This window comes from Phaenicophaeus curvirostris, chromosome 20, assembly GCF_032191515.1.
Source record: "Phaenicophaeus curvirostris isolate KB17595 chromosome 20, BPBGC_Pcur_1.0, whole genome shotgun sequence".
In the NCBI taxonomy this organism is placed as follows: domain Eukaryota; kingdom Metazoa; phylum Chordata; class Aves; order Cuculiformes; family Cuculidae; genus Phaenicophaeus; species Phaenicophaeus curvirostris.
The window spans coordinates 7,870,156-7,889,480 of record NC_091411.1 but is presented as its reverse complement, the minus strand read 5'-3'; the positions used below and the strand labels follow the sequence as shown (position 1 = coordinate 7,889,480).

Below are 19,325 nucleotides of genomic sequence, written 5' to 3'. Positions count from 1 at the left end.
TAGCTAATGGAAACACTCCTACCACAAAAGAAATCTGAGATGTTGACTGGTTTCCTTCAGTTTTTGGTTGTTTTTTCTTTCTTTTTACAAGCAGCCTGAAGAAATAGTCAAGAAAACCAACTCAACAAGAATTCTAGCCAAAATGTAAATCAAATTTTGTTTAATTCCATATCCTCAATTCCTTGTTCTGCTTCACAAATTGAGTTCTCATTTTTTAAATTTCCTTATGTTGTATTTAAAGACCGCCTTGGACATGACTATATTTAACTCCTTATTTCAGAACCATGAAGTCTTAACTACCTCTCTCCCCCATTTTTCCCCAACTGCATCTCATTAGGCACCCCAGCTTTTTGATATTTCACTCTTGTTTTGAAATATCCTTTGCTAAAGGGGGAAAAGCACTTCAATATCAGCAAGAATACATTGCCTGCCCTATGATGTGAGCTTGCCAATTATATTTATTCTGGCTCACTGGTTGCAGCATTATGGTAGAAATAAGGAGATTTAAGTACCCTTAGATCTCTTAGAAATGGAAGGATGATGACTGTCTTCTCTTTAGAGAGACAGTCCTTGCGCCCATGTATTTTCACTATTAAATGCAACTCAAAGATTTCCAGATGGATTTTAAAAAACCCACCTACCCAAAGGCTGGGGAGAGAAAGAGCAGCTCCATATGTTAAGTGGGTTCCTGTAAGCCTGAGGATCCTGGATCCAGTTCCAGCAGGAGGTCCTCAACTGGTTTGTGAGAGTCTCAAACTCAGCTCCTGGGAAGGGGGAGGGAGGAAACACTGTCCCTAAAGTTTCTATAGGTCTAAAGCGTAGAAACCCCTGCTGGCTGGCCATGTATCTACCATGCAGGGATCAGAATTCAAGACTTTGGTTCAGTCCTTTGCTTCTTGTTGGCAGCGAGGCAGAGGCAAGCACACCTATGGGCCTCATGCTGCTCTGCAACAACGCCAACACCTCCAGATTATTCTGGAGTGGCACCGACAGGCTTTGGAGGCCTCATGCAGCCCTTCTTCAGCTGGAAGGATGGTCATCTCAATAGCAGTAGGGAAGTGAAGGGGAGAAGAGAAGTGCCCTTCAACAGCTTAGCTCAGTATCCTGGGAAGCTGCAGTTAGAAAACTGCATCCTTGGTGCCCTAAGAGCAACCTTGCCCTGCGGAAGGGAATTCCATGGACATTTCTGCAGAAGGTTCAAACTGCAACTGGAAAAAAGCCTTTGAGGTGCACGGTTTAAAGCATCAGACCAAGCGGCTCTATGCTCCAGAGACTCTCAAGTATCTCTAGGCCAGCATTTGCTGGTGTGGCTAAACAAGTAGCACCACTAACAGAGCTCAGCATTAGGGAGAAGAGAGAGAAGGAGGAAGGAGAAAAATGAAATCAGAACTCACTCAATGCTCTCTGGCGTCCCAGTGAGTACACAGGGCCTCTCAGGCATTCCACCACTGTCTTCAAAGGAAACAAAAAGAAAACTTTTAATACATGGAATTAAAAAAAAACCCACCAGCTGTTTTGGTAACTACCAGGCACTAACAGAAGCACCACCACTCCTACCTCCGCAAACAGAGCACACTAATGAATTCAAAGGCATCCAGAGTCAACATATTTTAATGATTTGCTGGATGTCTGCATTCTTTTAAAGCCTTCCTCAGCAATTAAGGGGAGATGTAAGAACTGAGATTACATTCATCATCAGTTTCCTGCATAGCACTGTGGTACATTTTTCCCCAAGAAAAGCAGGCACAAAGCAAACTGATGGACCCATTTTTTCAATGCAAAGCGAGTTGTATGAAGAACTGCTGCCACCCTCCTGAAACGTCTTCTGCCAGGAGTTGGAGCCAATCATGCTAATCCGAGACAAACCGCAGGAGCTGAGCAAAGCGGTACTGCCAGGAGAAAACTCACCAGCTGCGATTTCAGGCCTAAGTAAAACATGGATTGTCCATTTGCATTGTGCCCATGTCTTTGTTAGGGACGGTTCCTTAATGGTTTCACTCCCCAAACCTGGTTCCCATGCTAGTCGGGACATCAGTCCTACAACAGCTCTCCCATGCACGTTAGCCTCGTGTATTGGTTGTTAATGGTGATAACATATCATGAGCATGGCAAGGCGCCTGAACTAACGGACACAGCATCCTGCAACATTACAACCTGTTCAGCTGCCACACAAAGAGGCTCTTACCTGGAGCAATTTGAATTTTGCAGCCAGACTCTGCCTGAATCCTTGAGATCTGTTCACCTCCCCTGCCGATTACTGAAATGAGTTCAACAAGCGTCAGAACATACCATTTTTCCGAGTAACTGCAGAGCACCTTCCCCCTTTTACTCCGCTGCAGCTATCTATAAAGGAACAGTGTGACTCCAGGACTGCAGAAAAGGCATCCACAGCATGACCAAATTTATCATAGCAGAAAAACATTAAGATACTGCTGAAAGTTATTCTATTTGCTTGGAAAAAAACCCCACAGACAAAAAAGCCTATCTTGCACTGGAATGGTAACACATAGTATAGAAGAAATAAGGCAGTAGTTTGAGTGCTGCTAGAAGAGTCATTTAAGTATATCTTGTTCAGCCTGAGCCAATAAACCAGTTATTTGGGGTCCAAAAAAAGGCAAAGTCTTTTGCTTTTTTTTCTTCAAAATTCATATTTTACTACCTATTTTCAAAGGAGATGCTATTTGGCTGATCTGCTCTCAGAAAGAACCTCTACATACTGAAATGCTCTATCAAACCTTAAGTGAAAACAAATACCCCTCTCCCTTAACTCCTGGAGTCAGCACATGGTTGTTTCCTGAGACATACTGTGAAGCAACTATGTGCCAATCACCATTCATTTTCCTCCCAGACTGCAAAAAGAGCAAAACTGTCAAGTCAAACAGGTATGCCTGGCTCAGGATGCTTCCACAGAAGCATCTCTCAGCTGTGGGTTTGCCACCCTCCTGCACCTTGTCTGGCCCTGAACCAGGATGAGATTTAACACAGATGATGCCTTAGCAGAGCACGCAGGCTCCCCTATCACAAAGCTGCGGCATCCCACCCGCACACGTGGTGCCAGGACTGAAAAACGAAGAGGTCTGACAGGAGGAGGGAGAAAGCTTCCTCTGCAGAAATTCAAGTTACTGTTTTAGAGTGTCTTTAGAGCAAGGACAAAACTTCACACACTAAGGGGTAATTATCATGGCCTGTTATTTCACTTTTTACTCTCTGTATATCAAATTGAGAGAGATGCATAGAGATCCAGAAGTGGAAGAGTCTGCGCACTCACTGCAATAACACATCAGCAGGAGGTGCCATTGAAAGGAAGAGTAATGATCATCGAGGAAGAGAGGAATTAGCATCACGCATGAAAGAATAGTATCAGGAATGCAAATCTAGGAAAAACTCCACTGACAATGCACGCTGGTTATGTTACCCTGCAGCAAATGTGTGAGAGTTAAAATTCTGTTTAACTTGCCTTAAGTCAATTCTTATTTTAACATTTAAATATTTTCCTCTCTCAACTCGCAGTTTTGCATACTTTAAGTAGGATGTTCCAGTGAGGGGGAAATAAATTCACTTTTGACTTATGTACTACACTAGAGGGAATTTTGAGAAGAGAATCACTAAAACTCTGTAACCTGCACCAGACAGTCTTGTTCCTATTACTGGGAAACCAAGCTTTTCCATGCAGTTTGCATCCAGATTTCAAACACAGATCATCTGGTCCCCACAAAGACCAAATTAGACAAGGCTTATCTAAGGCTACTAAGCACAAAAACTTGTGAGCATGTCAGAAGGAACAGCATTCCTGCACAGAAAACACATCAAGAAACATATCAAAAGCATCCAAGGTACTTACTAAATCCAACCATTTTATCAGGCACTTTGAACTCTTCGGTTATTACAGCTCTAAAACAAAAAGAAGATAAAAAAAATCAAATAGTCATTACAAAGAACAATTTGGAAGACAACTACATCCGTGCTGTGGAAACCAGACACAGCAGAACGCTTTTGCACACACAAGTAAACACTACATCAAAATCATTTGTTTTGAAAGAGACCTCTCGTGGTCACCTAATTTCTTCTACACTGGATAGATTTCCAGCCTACTCTCCATTATTCTCAGGGGAGCTGGCAGAAGAACCTCTTTTTCATTCTTGTTCCAGACAGATTCAATGCAGTAATAGCAAAGTCACTTTAATATTTAGCCTAGACTTCCCAAGCTACGGTCTCCGTCTACTCCTTTTGGATACACCCTTGCTAAGAGACACTAACCAAAACCAATCCTGATAGGAATGACCCTTACAATATTCACAGATTCACTGCGACAAGTTGCAAGGCAACTCATTCTTGCTTCAGTCTCCCGCAAATCATCTTTGACAAAGGAGTCACCCCAGGTCACGTTACACCAACAAAATGAAATAATAGTAAGGATAATAAAAGAATCTACCTGCCCCTTGAATACTTCTAACTTTTGTTAAAATGCCAGAGCTTTTTCTTCTTTTTTTTTTTTTTCACTTTTCCTTCCTCCCCTTACTGCAACCAGGGAAAGGGAAGGGAAAAGGAAGAATTCATTCTGTTCAGTTCTGCAGATTTAGAGGAACCAAAATCCAAGTTTCGTATCAACTCTTCTTTCTTCATAACAAAACACTCTTAAAGGGTTGGCAGAAACCCCAGCCTGGAGAAAACCTAAGCTGACAGTTTCTCCATATTCTCAACCTCTGACTTCCTAACACTACTACAGATGGTGGATCAATAAACAATTAGAATTGATCAATAAATAATAAAACATAACCCACTGCTTACCTTTGATGTACCAGGGCCCCTAACTGGTTACCTACTGTGGCAGAGAAAAGAAAAAAGGAAAAAAATCAAAGCATTAGCACGGATAAACTAACTTCATCCCTATAGAAAAAGAGTTCTTACCATTTCATCAAAAAAGAAAGAAAAGCAAAACAGTAATTTAGGTTCAGTGGCTGAAATGAATGCGTTATGTGGTACAAAACAGGAGGGGATTTCTTGATCAACACACACCATAACCCAGCGTCCAGCTGAACACAGGATAGGGAATTGATCCGTGTCTCCCCATGCTGAGAGTCATGGGAGAAAATCCTGCCTGCCCAAATCCAAATCCCTGTAACTAACCTTCCCGCTTCCCAAATTAAGCCCAAAGTAGTAAAAAAAAAAAAAAGGGGGGGTGGGGGGAAGGCAGGATGGCAAAGGGAGAAAATAAGTGTCAACTAGACTGGTAGGTATTAAAAACCCCAAAATAAAAGCTGAGCCGACTCAAGAGATTTAGTTCAGGCAAAAAGCATTAAAGACCACTTGCACATACTTCTCTCTGTGTCTCTTATCTGTGCTCCATGGAGCCCACCTACACGGAGACCTGTTAAAGGAATAGGTCTGTTAAGTAACCTTGTGGCACCCAAATAGTATTTAAAAAAACCAAATCCAACAACCAAACGTATTCTCCTGAATACACACATTCCAGGCATATTTCAATGTCAGCCGGTGGTCCATTTATGCTTCGTGGTTCCCACCCCAGCTGAGATCCCTCAAACAGATTTCTCCCCCCTTAAACCCAGCAGATTAGATCTTTCTTCCAACCGTTAATGGGGAAATATCATTAGACCACCTCATGCGAAGTGGGAACCTGTGCCCTGCTGGGCTTCCTCCTGGGCTCTGCCTGCAGCAAACCTGCTGAAAACCAGACCATTTGGTCCTAACAACCAGTTGAAAGATTATATTGCATGCCTAGAGGGCACAAGTAACAAAACAAATGAAACCGGCCAACATGTGAGCTGGGATAATAAGGATGCTGTTTCAAACCACCCTGCAGCAACCTGCACATTCTTTGACCTGAAATAAATTGGCAGTTGGCTGGCAGGTTTAGAAAGCGGATTCGTCCCACACTCTCGTAAATCGGGTAGAGAAATGCATAAAGTTTGTGGCCAAACACTTTACTCAAATAAAACAGACAAAGAGAGTCAATACCATACTTCTGCCGTGTGTCAATACCTTCATAATAGTTCAGGACCAAAATATTGACAGCATATATATTTTATTACTCTCCCCAGCTCAGTGATAAGGCAACCGCTGTGTTATTGACTGCGTTAGATTTGTCTTTGCATATTCTCACCCTGAATATAAAAAGCTCTAATTTGATAACTATCAATACTGCAGTTGAAAAAGATGGATGATGTCATGGGGAACATTTGCTCTAGCTGGTAAGCTACTACTGCTGAGCAAATATGACCAAACAAATACAGAATCTCACCATCTTACCCCAAACTGTGTTTCAAATATTTTTAACATACGCAATAGCTCTGGGATTGCCCTTGCCATGGACCAGGCCACTCTCATCCCAAGATGCCAGAAAAAGTGGCCTTAACACTAGAAGGCTGTATTTAAATATCTGCTTCACATCTCAATTCACCATAACAGCTCTCTTAGCAGCCTGTTCTGCTGCAGCCACTGCCCACAAATTATGAGACAGATACACATCCTATAATCAACTCCTGAAGTTCACACAAGGAACAGAAGAGCCTTCATTTGGTAACACAATCCTACGCTCGATAAGAACAACTTCTTAGGGGAAACGGTGTGAGCACAAGAAGTTAAATCAGTCAGGGAAATGATGTTTTATGTATGTAAAAATGTCTGCAACCCATCCCAAGTGCCATAAACACACAGCAAGCCACTCACCACGCCAGGCAGATATCTGCATGACAGTATGTTAATTGTACACATTAATTTAAAAAATTAAGCCACATTAACTTAAAGCATGCTCATTCCTTCCACATTTCACAAATAACCTCTCCATGGTAGATGGTGAGAACTGGGAGTGATTTACTTGAAGTCAGTTATGATTTCTCTCTATTTTGGAGGAGGAAAAAGCAGTGACATGGCTCCTAGTCCCAATAATCCAAAGGTCCGTCCCTTCTATAACCTGCCCAGTTTGCTCCAAAAGACCAGGACCAGGGCAGACCACACTCACCACAGTACAGAAAACCAATGTTCTGTTCCACCATCTCCCTCTTTGCACCAGGAATGCAGCTGAACTCTGACAAGCCACGTACATATTCCCCCTTTTATATCTATTGAGTACAATTTAACTGTAACTGCAGTCATTTTACTGCAAATAAGGAAAAACACTGAATAAAATCAGCACAATTTCCTATTAATGGCACCTGCTGGTTGATAACTCTTCATTCTGTTCTAGGCTTCACCTTAACAGAATTCTACCTAACAGACCCTCAAAATAAATATGGAATATTTTTCCACCCCATAAAACAGAGCAGTGCCTCCCACTAAATTAATGTGCATGATGGGAATATACAGTCTTGCCAAGAAAATCTTCACGGTTAGAGTATCATCAGTGTGATGAATCTCCTAGAAAGCAGTAGAACAGGGTTGCATTTCAATGAAAATGGGATCATCATAAATTTTTGAAAGCTATGAGGAAGATGCTATTTACTCTGATTCTTCAGTATTAAATATTGCCAAGTTTTTCTTTAAATAAATGGTCAAAACCTAATAATTTTTGTGGCTGCCTTCAGACAGTAGGCTCTACTACAATCAAGCTTTATTGCACCAAAAGAGTGTCTTCATACCTGGACGCACCACAGAAGCTGGGGGAAGGCAGAGGGTGGAGAGAGGGGGAGATCACCAGGAGCTCCTGTGAGGTCTCTCATCCTTGTCTCCCCAGACTCAAAGGATGATACAGCCTTCAGCTTCAACGCTGCTGCTTAACCCTACATTTATCACTGGAAACTTCTTCAAAGCAGTCCAAACAAAGGCCAATGTTCAGGCCATCAGTATCTCTCCAGCAGACTAGATCCTCACTCCCATTGAGCGAGAAGGCTGGCTTTTTAAATAAACTTACTAAATTGTGCTGGTAACTAGAGGGACCCATTAATTAGAAAGGAGGCCAGGAGTAGCTGTTGGCCATAACAGGAAGGCTGGGATCTGTCCTAAGCTGGGAGCCAGAAGCAAGAAGCCACCAGGTCTCTCTGCAGCTCAGCGCTAACCCCATCTCTAGCGCTCACCTTCGCTGAGAAACAAGAGCTGCTGCAAGCAGTCATACAAACGCCGACTATGAAATGAATCTGATCCCCTCCTTGCACGACAGCTATTTGCAGGATTACTTTAAAGTTGTTTCCAGGAAGGGAAAATAAAGTGCAGAAAAAAGAAATAATCAGTCTCAAGCTTCATATAATACCAACAGGCCAGGTCACCAGGGCCAGTCCTAGCAGCTCTTCATTTTAGATGAAGGTTATGTTAAGGGAAGTGCAAAAAGCACTCACGCGTTCTGGTTTCCAATACTATGACAAATCTATTTTTCCTGGAAATGCTCTAAAAGCAGCTGAATTGGTTTTGACCAGCACACTGTCACCCTGTCTTAAGACCACTTCCTAAGCTGACATCAATCAGCCACGCCAGCAGCTGTGTACAAAAACAGACAAGCAGAATTAGATTTTCCTGAAAGAGACAGTTTTCTTGTCACCTTAAATACATCCTCTGGATCCAATTTTTTTCCAAGAGTATTAAGAATAGAAGTAATTTTCTAACAGCTATACAGGGACAGAGATGCAGTGAGACCCGCATCCAGCCATGAGCACACAGTACACAGAGGTAAACAGTCAAAAGATTTACCACCAGATTTGTTTCCAAGCTATTTAGAGGAGCAGAACGTATCAAAATCCCCACGCTATAAAATTTGTAGAGCATGCATCACAATGTAAATAATTGTTTCTCCACACCATCTCCAAACTGTGGTTCAGACAAGCAGAAAATGGAGAAAAGTGTGGGCATGCAACCCCGACACCTCTTGTGCAGAGCTAACAGAGAATTATATGATCATCCAAATGGGAAGTCCTTTCATAATTTAAGTGTCCTACTAAAAGCAACTGCTATCTTCCAGATGCTTTGAGCTAAAGCTGCATTATAGACTTTTAATGCCATTGCTGTAAGAGCAGAGAGCTCAAGACTAAGGTATGGATCACACCACAAATACAGAGCAAGCCACACTCACAGCTTCAGGAGTTGCTTTGTCAGCCTGGGTACAGCTACAAAGTGGTGCGGGAGGATTACACTGCTAGGTGGGGAACTCATCACACAACTGCATTACAGGCCTTACTGATGCCATTAGGAATAAACCCCAAGATAATCAAAGCTGAAAGAAGTAATATAAGCTTTGCTCCTACTCTGACAATGTCTTTGTTAAATACCAGCCCTTTAAGGTATTACTTCCATCATTTTATCTATGCCTCTAAGATCTCTTAGAGCAGATTTTTGGGAAAGCGGTTGGAAAAAGGCCAGGCTCAAGGCCAGGTTGGATGGGGCTTTCAGCAACCTGATCCAGTGGGAGGTGTCCCTGCCCATGGCAGTGAGATCAGAACTCGATGGGCTTTTAGGTCCCTTCTGACCCAAACAATTCCATGACTCTATGACAAAGTTATAGCACCTAGAGATTTATACGAAGAAGCCAAGGGTAAATGCAGCAGTTGGAGCTGCTCTAAAAAGTTACAAACACAGCTCAGTACTGAACGAGCACCCGCAGATCTTTACATCACCAGGACGACTGCCAATACAACACTCGAATACAGCCACTCTCTGGAAGGTTCTCCCAGGAATAAGACCTGCTCCACAGAGTTATCTGTCGCAACACAAGAAACCAGCAGTACTGCACATTCATAGCCCAGACACTAACTGTATTGACATGGTCTGTGTCCACACAAACGTGTCTCAGCAAGTAACAGGGCTCACCAGAAAAAGTACAAAGTCTAACTTGCGCTTTCATTAAGCGCTACAACCATTTCACATGTTGGAAGTTCATTAAAATAACATTCAAGAGGTCAGATTTCTCAGTTCAGTCTGAAGAATCAACGAAAGAAACAGGCAAGATTAATGCTGCAAATGATTAGTTCCTCAAAGGCTACTTTTAGTCTGTTTCACATGCAGTCACTTATCTAAGCTATTCCGACAGCTCAAAGTTGTTCGGCATTCTTCAATGCCCAACAGCCTGCTTGACAGCCCAACGCCTTCCCAAGCAGGAACCAACACATACCAGCAATACCAGGCCTCTGGCTTCTCACAGACACAGCGATGCGCCAGCCTGAGATGAGGTGCAAGGGCTCTCCCATATAAACCCAGTATTTCCTAACACACCAAACCAAAGCAGCAGCCACCTCTTGCTCAGAGCCAACACCAGAGAACAGAGTAGGTCGTGGCAGTAATGTCAAAAAGCCAGAGGCTCCACATGAAGGAAACTCTTCCCCATGCCCCAACATGTTTTTTTCAGAACAAGCAGCAGATAAGCAGGATTTTCAGCATTCGTATCAGACAGAAAAACTTATTTTCAAAATGAAGTTCTAGGCAGCAGCTTTGCTTATCTCCTCGGTACTGAACATATCTGTAGGGGAGAGAATCACCCCACAGGGCTACCCGTGTCAGTAAAAGTACTAGAGGAAATAGGAAGACAGCCACATCATCTTTTATAACCACCAGGAAAAAAGTGAGCTCTTCCCATCTATACAGCAGCCAATAATAGTTTAAACATTTCTTGTAACAGCACACATCAATAGATTTGTAAAAAGGAAAATATCAGTTCCAACATTTTTCTTGTTCCCAAAGATAAGAAACTAGTAACTTATTTCAAAATTGTAACATATTATACAATATTAACTCATTGCAGTGAACAGATGTGGTCCACCCAGTAAATTACTCTTCAGCTGTCGCCAATGTTAAAAGCTTCAGAGACTTAAGAATTCTCAAAGAATAATCAGAACTCTTGACAGCAACTCAACCACTATGCTGTGACCCTGCTCTACACAGAGAGGAGCACACGTAGTACTGTCCGATACACTGCTTGCTCTTGGAAAGTAAGGGTCACTAGGGAAGAGCAGCTTTACTATGTACATCTGGCACACTACACACAGGCTCCTGCACAGTTCTGATCGGCACATCCCTCCCCCCTCCCTAATTACCATAGAACAAGACTTAATTTACACTTTGTGTGCTAATTCCCAAAGTTGATGATCTAAGGAAGAATTGCTTCACATTAATACTACTAATGCCTAGGAGTCCTGTGCTATCTAGAGAAGACTAAACAGCACGGGGAATCTCGCATAAAGTTTCTATAGACAGAAAGATGCAGTAATTTCTGTCCTTAAAGCAGACACCTGCCTGCAGAGACAAATTTCAGGAGTTGCATCCACAAGATTGACAAATCAAAGCCAGCTTACCTCCGTCATCCAGAGGCCGTTTCTGCACTCCATAACCGTAGACTGATGGGTCCACAAGTGTTGTAGAATTATTCAAGTGAGGAATATCTCCAATTTTAGCAGCAATCTATAAAAACAGGGGATAAAAGCATGATTAGCGTGCCTGAAGTTTCAGCCACCAATAAGGCATTCACCACAGCCCAGTCTTCACTCAGCTGTTTACTATAGAGGTGGCTTGATAACAATTCCAAGAGAGAAGTTCTTCATTTGTAAAGTAAACAATTATCTGCTTGCTTTTACTGTTTGCTTGTTTAACATTTAATTTACCCAATCCCTCTTCCTGATCATAAGTAGGTATCTACTCCCTGAAACACTATACTCAGGGTTGTTCACTCAATGAACAGCTGACAAGCTACATCTTGCAGAGAAGAGTTCAAACTAGCTCACTATCTTAGTCCTGGAGAAGCTGCCACCGCTGTAGCCATGTCGAAGGACACTTGTACTCACGTATACCCAGATACACAGAAGTGCATAGTCGCAGCAGTGGAAGGAGAAGAATGTGAAAATACACAGTGCAACGACAGGTTTGGGAACTCCTGCTCAAAGAGACTGGATCACCCTGTGTTTGCTGTACAAAGAACAAGCCAGTGGGCAAACTATTAGTCCAGAATTAGTTTCTATTTCCTGCAGCGGTCAATACAGCACAAACGTGACTAATGCTGCTTGTGCACCTAATTCAAACCCTTAACAGAGGGGTAAGAGCCATTCCTGGCCAAGCCAGGATGCAAGGAGGATATTTACAGGAGACTGAGGTATCATAGTAAGCGGACTAAAGTAAACAAACTAGGAGAGACCTAAACAGCATTTAATAAAAATGGAAAGTTAAGCTCGTCTCTAATGACATGTAGGAGACATTTACACAGATGGATGCTGACAGACGCGAGCTTTCACTGCTCCCCAAGCTCACTGTCAGCCCACTGCAGAAACACAGAGGTGTGTTACCTCAGAGCAGGACCCAAGTTCACAGCCCTTCAGGGACAGCAAACGGCACAGACACAGCACCCCTTGCCTACAGAAAGCACTTGGCTATATAACAAGCAAGGGCAGAACAAAGCAGTTAAAGAATATAAAGCACGGTGTATTTACAGTGTTTGCTTCCTTTTCCAGCAAAAAGAAAATCGCTGAATAGGATCTTAACTAGGAGTCTGATCTCAGTCTATTATAACGGGGACTTCACCAGAGAATAACCAACAAGAATAAATGAAAGAGGTTTTTACAGATGTATGTTTTAAATGACAAATATAACTAAAAGTGTTTCGAAAATTTGAGAAAGACATCTATCGCAACTCTGGGTGTTGACACTATTGGCTGCTGCAGTGCAATAAACAACTGCCCAAGATTGAGGACCACGGGGTACTGAAGAAAAAGCTATCTGAAATAATCTTGAAAGATTGAGGGCACTGCTTTTAGAAAGAGAACAGAAAACATTCTCTTCAATACTGTGAATGAAAAGGGCTCCAAGTTTTGATAATTTTCTTCTGATAGCCCATTCCCTCCTTGTCATAGAAACATAAAATGGTTTAGGTTAGAAGGGACCTTAAAGATCACCCAGTTCCAACACCTCTGCCACAGATCCACTGGATCTGGTTGCTCAAAGCCCCATCCAACCTGGCCTTGAACATCTCCCAGGTGATGCCTTGGTTTTTTTTTGCAGAAAGCCATACTGCACCCATGATTCCAGCCCTTTGTCTACATGCTTCCCCCTTACATCTGGAACACAGAGGATTTTAATATACAAAGAGCACAGGCATTTCCTGACCACTTCATTGATGAAAAATACATTTAAAATCTATTTAATAACAATCTATTAACAGCTTTCACATAATAATTTACAAACGTATGCCAAAAGCAGCAGTATTGGTTACAACATATCCTGGCATGGCTGGCAACATTTGATTTTAAAATGCTCTTTATGAACTCTTAATGTTAGCAGTTATTTACTTGAAAAAAAATCTGTAAGTTGTGGAAACTAGATCTGAAATCACACACCACAGGCTCAAGGAAAGAAGAGAACAGCCTGTGGATAGCAGAAGGTGGCTCACCAAACGGAGCTGGCATGAAGTACACAGGTGTGCAAGAAGAGATCACCAGCACTACAGCTGTCTACTCCCTACTCGTGCTTCGCACGCAATTATCGCTCTGGCACAGAAATCATTACATAAAGGGCAAAATAAGACAATCAAAGCAATTTTTACACTATCAGCTTTCAGGATATTTTCCTCCCCTCCCCCCTCCTTTACTTAAACTTGCACCCTTATCTCAAAGGCCTCCCAGTGCCACCAGGTTACACGCAGACACACCACCCCACAGCAGCAGGAAAACACGCTGCAAAATTCAGAGCTGAGTTTTTAAGTAGGAGTAGTTGTTCAAACACATTCTAACTTCTTAGGTCCAACTTAAAATGGGATCCTCAGCTTTTACTATAGGTTCAGCATGGAGATAAGGACCGAAGTCAGAACGCAGCAAAAGTAAGCAGACCTAGCCCTTATCTGACAAAATGACCTTGAATAACGTACTGCCAGCCACTGCTTTTGTCCCGCTGTATGCCCGCCTGCGTATTTTTTCCCCTTTTTTACCCCTAAAACCAACATAGCCATTTTACTGAGCTCTGAAATACACTGGAGAAAAGCATCACAACCACAGAACTGTTTCTGCACCTTATTTCTCCAAAACAAAGCTCTCCAACAAACACTTCAAAGGACACGGCACAAACCTGAGCTACAAATTACAATGGTAATTTGGCCAAGCCAAACAAAATAGTCCACAGTTGCGTGAGGAAGATATGCTTTAATAAGCCCTGCATTTCTGTCCTATACTTTAAAGACCCCTTGAAAATGGTGTAATGTCAAAAACACTTTTAAATATGAAGCTTCTTCACTAGGCATAGTATGACTCAAACATCAATATCTGCAGAATTCAGCTTTCAAGAGAAAGGCCTAGTTTCTGGGAAGAATCTCTCCATGCGGTCCTGCAAAAGAACAGCAACTGATAAAATAATCAATTCTAGGTACTAGGAGGATATAAAACAATAAGGCGCTGTCATCTGCTCCTTCAGGCAATTCCTAGTGCTTCTGCTGCTCTTTCCAGTCAAGCAGAATACTTGAGTTTGTGTGACAGCCACTGCCCCAGAGCTCTGCTGGATGCAGTGAGACCATCCACAACCATTTAAGTATTATATAAAGGTATTTTTTCCAAAATACTACAGCAATTGCACACCCCTAAATCTATTTGGGGAAATTTACCATGGAAATTAGAAGTTAGAGCCTGATAATAAAAAGGGATTTTAAACACAGCCTCTCCCTCAGACTCTGAGTGCTGGGATATCCACCCCCTTTCAAGGTACCAAGACGGCCTGCTACAAGCTTACCATGCATTTCCCCTCCCTAACATTCCCAGAAATTTGGATTCAGACAGGACATAAGGCAGATTACAAGAATAACACACATGAGAGGGAACCAGTAAGTGCTGCAAGCATGCACTGTACTGGAAATAAGATTGCCAAGAAGAACCAGAGAGGGTAAAAACCAAACAAGATAATGTCTTGCCCACAGATTCAAGGACAGCCTGACAGAAGTCCATTTTTGTCCAAAGTACAGGCAGCCCTGCTTATTTTCTGATCTCCTTACTCGAAAGGGGAGCAAACAACCTCTCTCTCTTCCCCCACCCCAAAACACCACATGGGAAAATCTGCCCTGCTTAAGAGCAGCCGGACAGACCTGTCACCACCTATGATCCATAAACTAATCCTCTCATGTGAGGTGTGGTGCAGCAGATGCAGGACAGGCCATCTCAAAGCCCCAGCATTCACTTGGAGAAGCTATTCTTGATACATTTCAAATATTTAAGAGTCCACAAAATGCCCAAGCAAGTCCAGCACAAACACTGAAAGCAACATACAAGCAATTTCTTTCAAAGGTATTCCAGATTCCGTACTCTCACATCATCTAACATTCTGGTGACTTTGAGGATCGCATTTACTGTGACTGATTGGGAAACTCTTCCTTGCCCTGAATTATTTAGTTATTAATAACCAAGCACTGTATTCCACAGTGTGGTTTTGGTGTTAAGGCTCTCATGAGAGCTGAATTTAGTAAATTCGATGACTAGTCTTAAGATTAAACTTTGGAAGAGTTCAAATGCCAAGCCAGGGATGCTATACAACCCACAACGCTAGAATGACCGACGACTGAGTTTTTAAATCTGCTCCCTCATCCCCTTAAGGCAAAAGTAATACTCAGAAAAGGCGATGGCACTGGCCATCTATGTACCAATCAGTAAGGTTCAGGCAAATGCAACTTTAAGTTTACTTAGTGAAAGCTCCGCCATCACCTCCAGTGAAGCACTAGGTGTAACTGCCTCTACATTCCACCAGATTCTCAGCAGGAGAGTTTCATCACAGATTGCTTGGGTTGTGAGGTAAATATCCATCCACTGAGCGATTCAGACCATCCTCATTCACATTCATTAACAAGTCACTAGCAACAACTTATCCTGATCATCTGTGCAGGAGGAGACCACCTACTCCCTAACAAAGCCTCTATCAAACCAGAATAAATTGAGTACTTTTGCAGGGAGGGGAAATTTTAGCACTTGCCAATAATTCTTTTAATCCCACAAATACTAATGGAAAAAAAAAAAATCACATTCAGCAGGCACCATACAATTCGCTGCACAAAAATGTAAGCCACTGCGCTCCCATGAACACATGCAGAGTGCACATTTCTCAACATGCTTGTTTCCAGCATGAAATATAGCAGGAAAGCTGCTACTCTGTAGAGCCTGACCTGAAGCTGGCAGTCCAGGGGAGTTTGAAATCTTCCAGTTCAGACTACCTTAAACTGCAGGCTCACGGAAATCAAATATATTCTTGCAGGTGTAGCAGCCTTAAGAACAGCAAAATCAGAACAAGTGAACACAGTCAGGTAAGAGAACTGTTTAATATTCCCTCTCCTTCACATGTCAGTTAAGGGACCTCACAGATTCACTCTACAAACACGATGCCGGTAACCAAATAACACCGATCCGGATCAATTTTCAGTCGTGGCTACGTTTTAGCCTAACGTCATCCCACTGTCACATCTAGGCTGCTACTGATAGGATGAGTACTCTGTGCTGTGACACTTGCAACACTTCCACAAAACAGCTTCAACAAGCTGCAACTGACCAACAAATGATTATTTTCTTCTAGATAATCAAGTTATCCAAAGATTATTCAATTGCTACTAGCTATTCAACAAGATGGTTTTGCTACCAAGAGGCCTTTGGTAACAGATGACCCAGTCAAGACAAACACAGCCGCAACACCTCTCAATGTAACCGCATCCTGTAGATAACCGTGGGCTAACAGCAAAGCTTTCAGACATCGCAGGCAATATAGGCCATGGTGCTTTGTTAGCCACTGAAGAAAATGACGTGTGGCCTCATCCAGGAGGCAGCCAACATACAAAACGCCTCCTACAATACTTATGCTGAGAAAGGCATGAAGGACTGAAGAGCAGAGACCAGCTTGTGATTTCCTCTGGGAAGGCACAGGGTGTTCATCAAGAACAGCGAGCGCTGCTGTACAAGTCAGAGAAGACAGCATAGAATGTGGAATTGCTGCCACACTGATTCATGAGTGAGCTGCGAGAGATGGGAAGCCACTTAAGTCCCACTAGAGCGATGGCTTGAAAAGTCTTACAGTCCAGCTTAGTTTCTTCAGGAGTTTCTCAGTGAAATGAGAAAAGCGAGTCTGAGCAACAGGAGATTTCTCCCGCCTAGCCTATAACATTGGAAAGAACAAAGTCAGGGTCTTTAAGCACCAGTTGGGCTGCGGTCCCGGTATTTAGCTGCATTATGTCTCATTCAGGTACAGTTATTAAGCACGAGTGGAGTGCAACCTGTTAAGAGATGAAATAAACACCTGCGACATGGCAGAAAAGCAACGAACAGTCACAAAATCTGTGCTGCGAAGAGCAGCTCCTTGTTCCTGGAACCACCTTCCACAAAGGGAGGAGCACAGAGACACCTGGAACATCCTGCACTGAAGACAAGGGTGTTGATTTCTGCAAGTCTGGGCACTTTGACTCCAAGTTTCCATTTTAGCATATGTAAGCTCAGAGATTGCTTTGGGGAACACTCCACTCCCCTTTCCCTTTAAGGGGAGAATGTGAAGCTCCCCTTCTGCTAGGGTTTCTATTGATTAGCCTAATGCACAATTAGGGACTTGCTTAAAAATGGAATTAACATTAAACTCATGCCCACCCATTACAAAGTGCAGAACAACGGCGTCGCAGATGACAGCTCCCATTGGTTCTAGATCATCTCCTTCCTTGCAGAGCAGCGTTTTCGCCATGTCACAAGCCCCAGCCGCCACCCGTACCAGAGGGCTCTGCCAGAGGCTCTGCTGCCCCCGGCCTCTCCCCAGCCTTACAGGAGCCCCATGGCCAGCCCCAGCCTCTCCCGGGCCTGCCTGGAGCTCAGCCACCGTTCCTCGCTTCTTCCCGGCCTGGCAGGAGCCCCGTCGCCACCTCCAGCCTCTCTCTAAACTTGCCTACAGCCCCACCGCCGCTCCCTGACCTGGCAGAAGCCCCGTCGCGGCCTCCCGGCGTCCCCCCGGAGCTCTGCCACCATTCCTCGCCTCTCCCCGGACTTGGCAGGAGGCCCCCCCTCCGCCTCTCCCCATGCCAGCCCAGAGCTCAGCCACCACCCCGCCGCCCCCCAGCAGGGCAGAGCCCGGGGGCTCCCGAGAGAAGAGACGCCGGGGTGCGGCGGCCCTGGCCCTCGCGGCGGCCCCGCCTCAGCCCCGCGGCCTAGCAGCGCCCCGCGGCCTCCTCCCGCCCCCGGCCCGCGCCTCACCTGCCGGACCCGGTGCAGCGCGTCGACGAAGCCTTCGGGCTTGATCCCCACGGGCGCCGCGCTCTGCCCCTGCGCCAGCTCCGCCATGGCCCGCGCGCCGCCCGCCGCCGCGCCGTCCCGCCGCTCCGCCCGGGGCCCCGCACCCGGAAAGGGAAAGAGCCCCCCGCTTCCGCCGGAAGTGGGGATGGGGGGGGGGGCGGGATCGCGGGGCGGTGGGCGGGGGCCGCTCACGTGCTGGGCGGGGCGGGCTGGCGCGGAGGGGGCGGGGCCAAGACGAGACCACGCCCACGCGGACACGCCCACCGACCGGGACCCCGGGGCGGGAGCGCATGGGGGGATCCATTCTCCAGACCCTTCATCCCTTTCCAGCCCTTCCATCCCATTCCAGCCCTTCCATCCCGTTCCAGCCCTTCCATCCCGTTCCATTGCCCCCATCCCATTCCAGCCCTTCCATCCCGTTCCATTCCTTCCGTCCCATTCCAGCCCTTCCATCCCGTTCCAGCCCCTCCATCCCATTCCATTGCCCCCATCCCATTCCAGCCCTTCCATCCTGTTCCAGCCCCTCAATCCCATTCCATTCCCCTATCCCGTTCCAGCCCTTCCATCCCGTTCCATTCCCCCCATCCCGTTCCATTCCACCCATCCCATTCCAGCCCTTCCATCCCATTCCAGCCTTTCCATCCCGTTCCATTCCCCCAATCCCGTTCCATTCCGCCCATCCCATTCCAGCCCTTCCATCCCATTCCAGCCCTTCCATCCCGTTCCATTCCCCCCATCCCATTCCAGTCCTTCCATCCTGTTCCATTCTCCCATCCCATTCCATTTCCCCTATCCCATCCCGTCCCATCCCATCCCATCCCATCCCATCCCATTCCCCCATCCTGACAGCCCCCCCATCCTGTTCCATTCCCCCCATCCTGTTCCAGACCACCCATCCCGTTCCAGCCCTTCCATCCTGTTCCAGACCCTCCATCCTGTTCCAGCCACTCCATCCCGTTCCAGCCCTTCCATCCCGTTCCATTCCCCCATCCCATTACAGCCCCTCCATCCTGTTCCATTCCCCCATCCCATTGCAGCCCCTCCATCCTGTTCCATTCCCCCCATCCCGTTCCAGCCCTTCCATCCTGTTCCAGACCCTCCATCCTGTTCCAGCCACTCCATCCCGTTCCAGCCCTTCCATCCCGTTCCATTCCCCCATCCCATTGCAGCCCCTCCATCCTG

At 45.0% G+C, this 19,325-nt stretch overlaps 1 protein-coding gene across 3 annotated transcripts in view; it reads right to left on the bottom strand.

The window, feature by feature from the left end:
• Positions 1–18,276, bottom strand: part of FUBP3 (far upstream element binding protein 3) — a 36,945-nt gene extending 18,669 nt beyond the window's left edge. The window contains exons 1-7 of one of the 3 annotated variants that reach the window (XM_069873580.1): positions 18,105–18,276; positions 11,229–11,334; positions 5,318–5,368; positions 4,789–4,819; positions 3,842–3,891; positions 2,186–2,257; positions 1,395–1,452 (exon numbers count right to left, since the gene is read on the bottom strand). In XM_069873580.1, coding sequence (XP_069729681.1) covers positions 1,395–1,452; positions 2,186–2,257; positions 3,842–3,891; positions 4,789–4,819; positions 5,318–5,368; positions 11,229–11,334; positions 18,105–18,191 — 455 coding nt within the window. In that variant the 5' untranslated portion in view covers positions 18,192–18,276. Of the gene's footprint in view, positions 1–1,394; positions 1,453–2,185; positions 2,258–3,841; positions 3,892–4,788; positions 4,823–5,317; positions 5,369–11,228; positions 11,335–18,104 lie in introns of all 3 variants that reach the window. The other 2 variants (XM_069873579.1, XM_069873581.1) reach the window with 2 other exon arrangements.
• Positions 18,277–19,325: the final 1,049 nt, after the last annotated feature.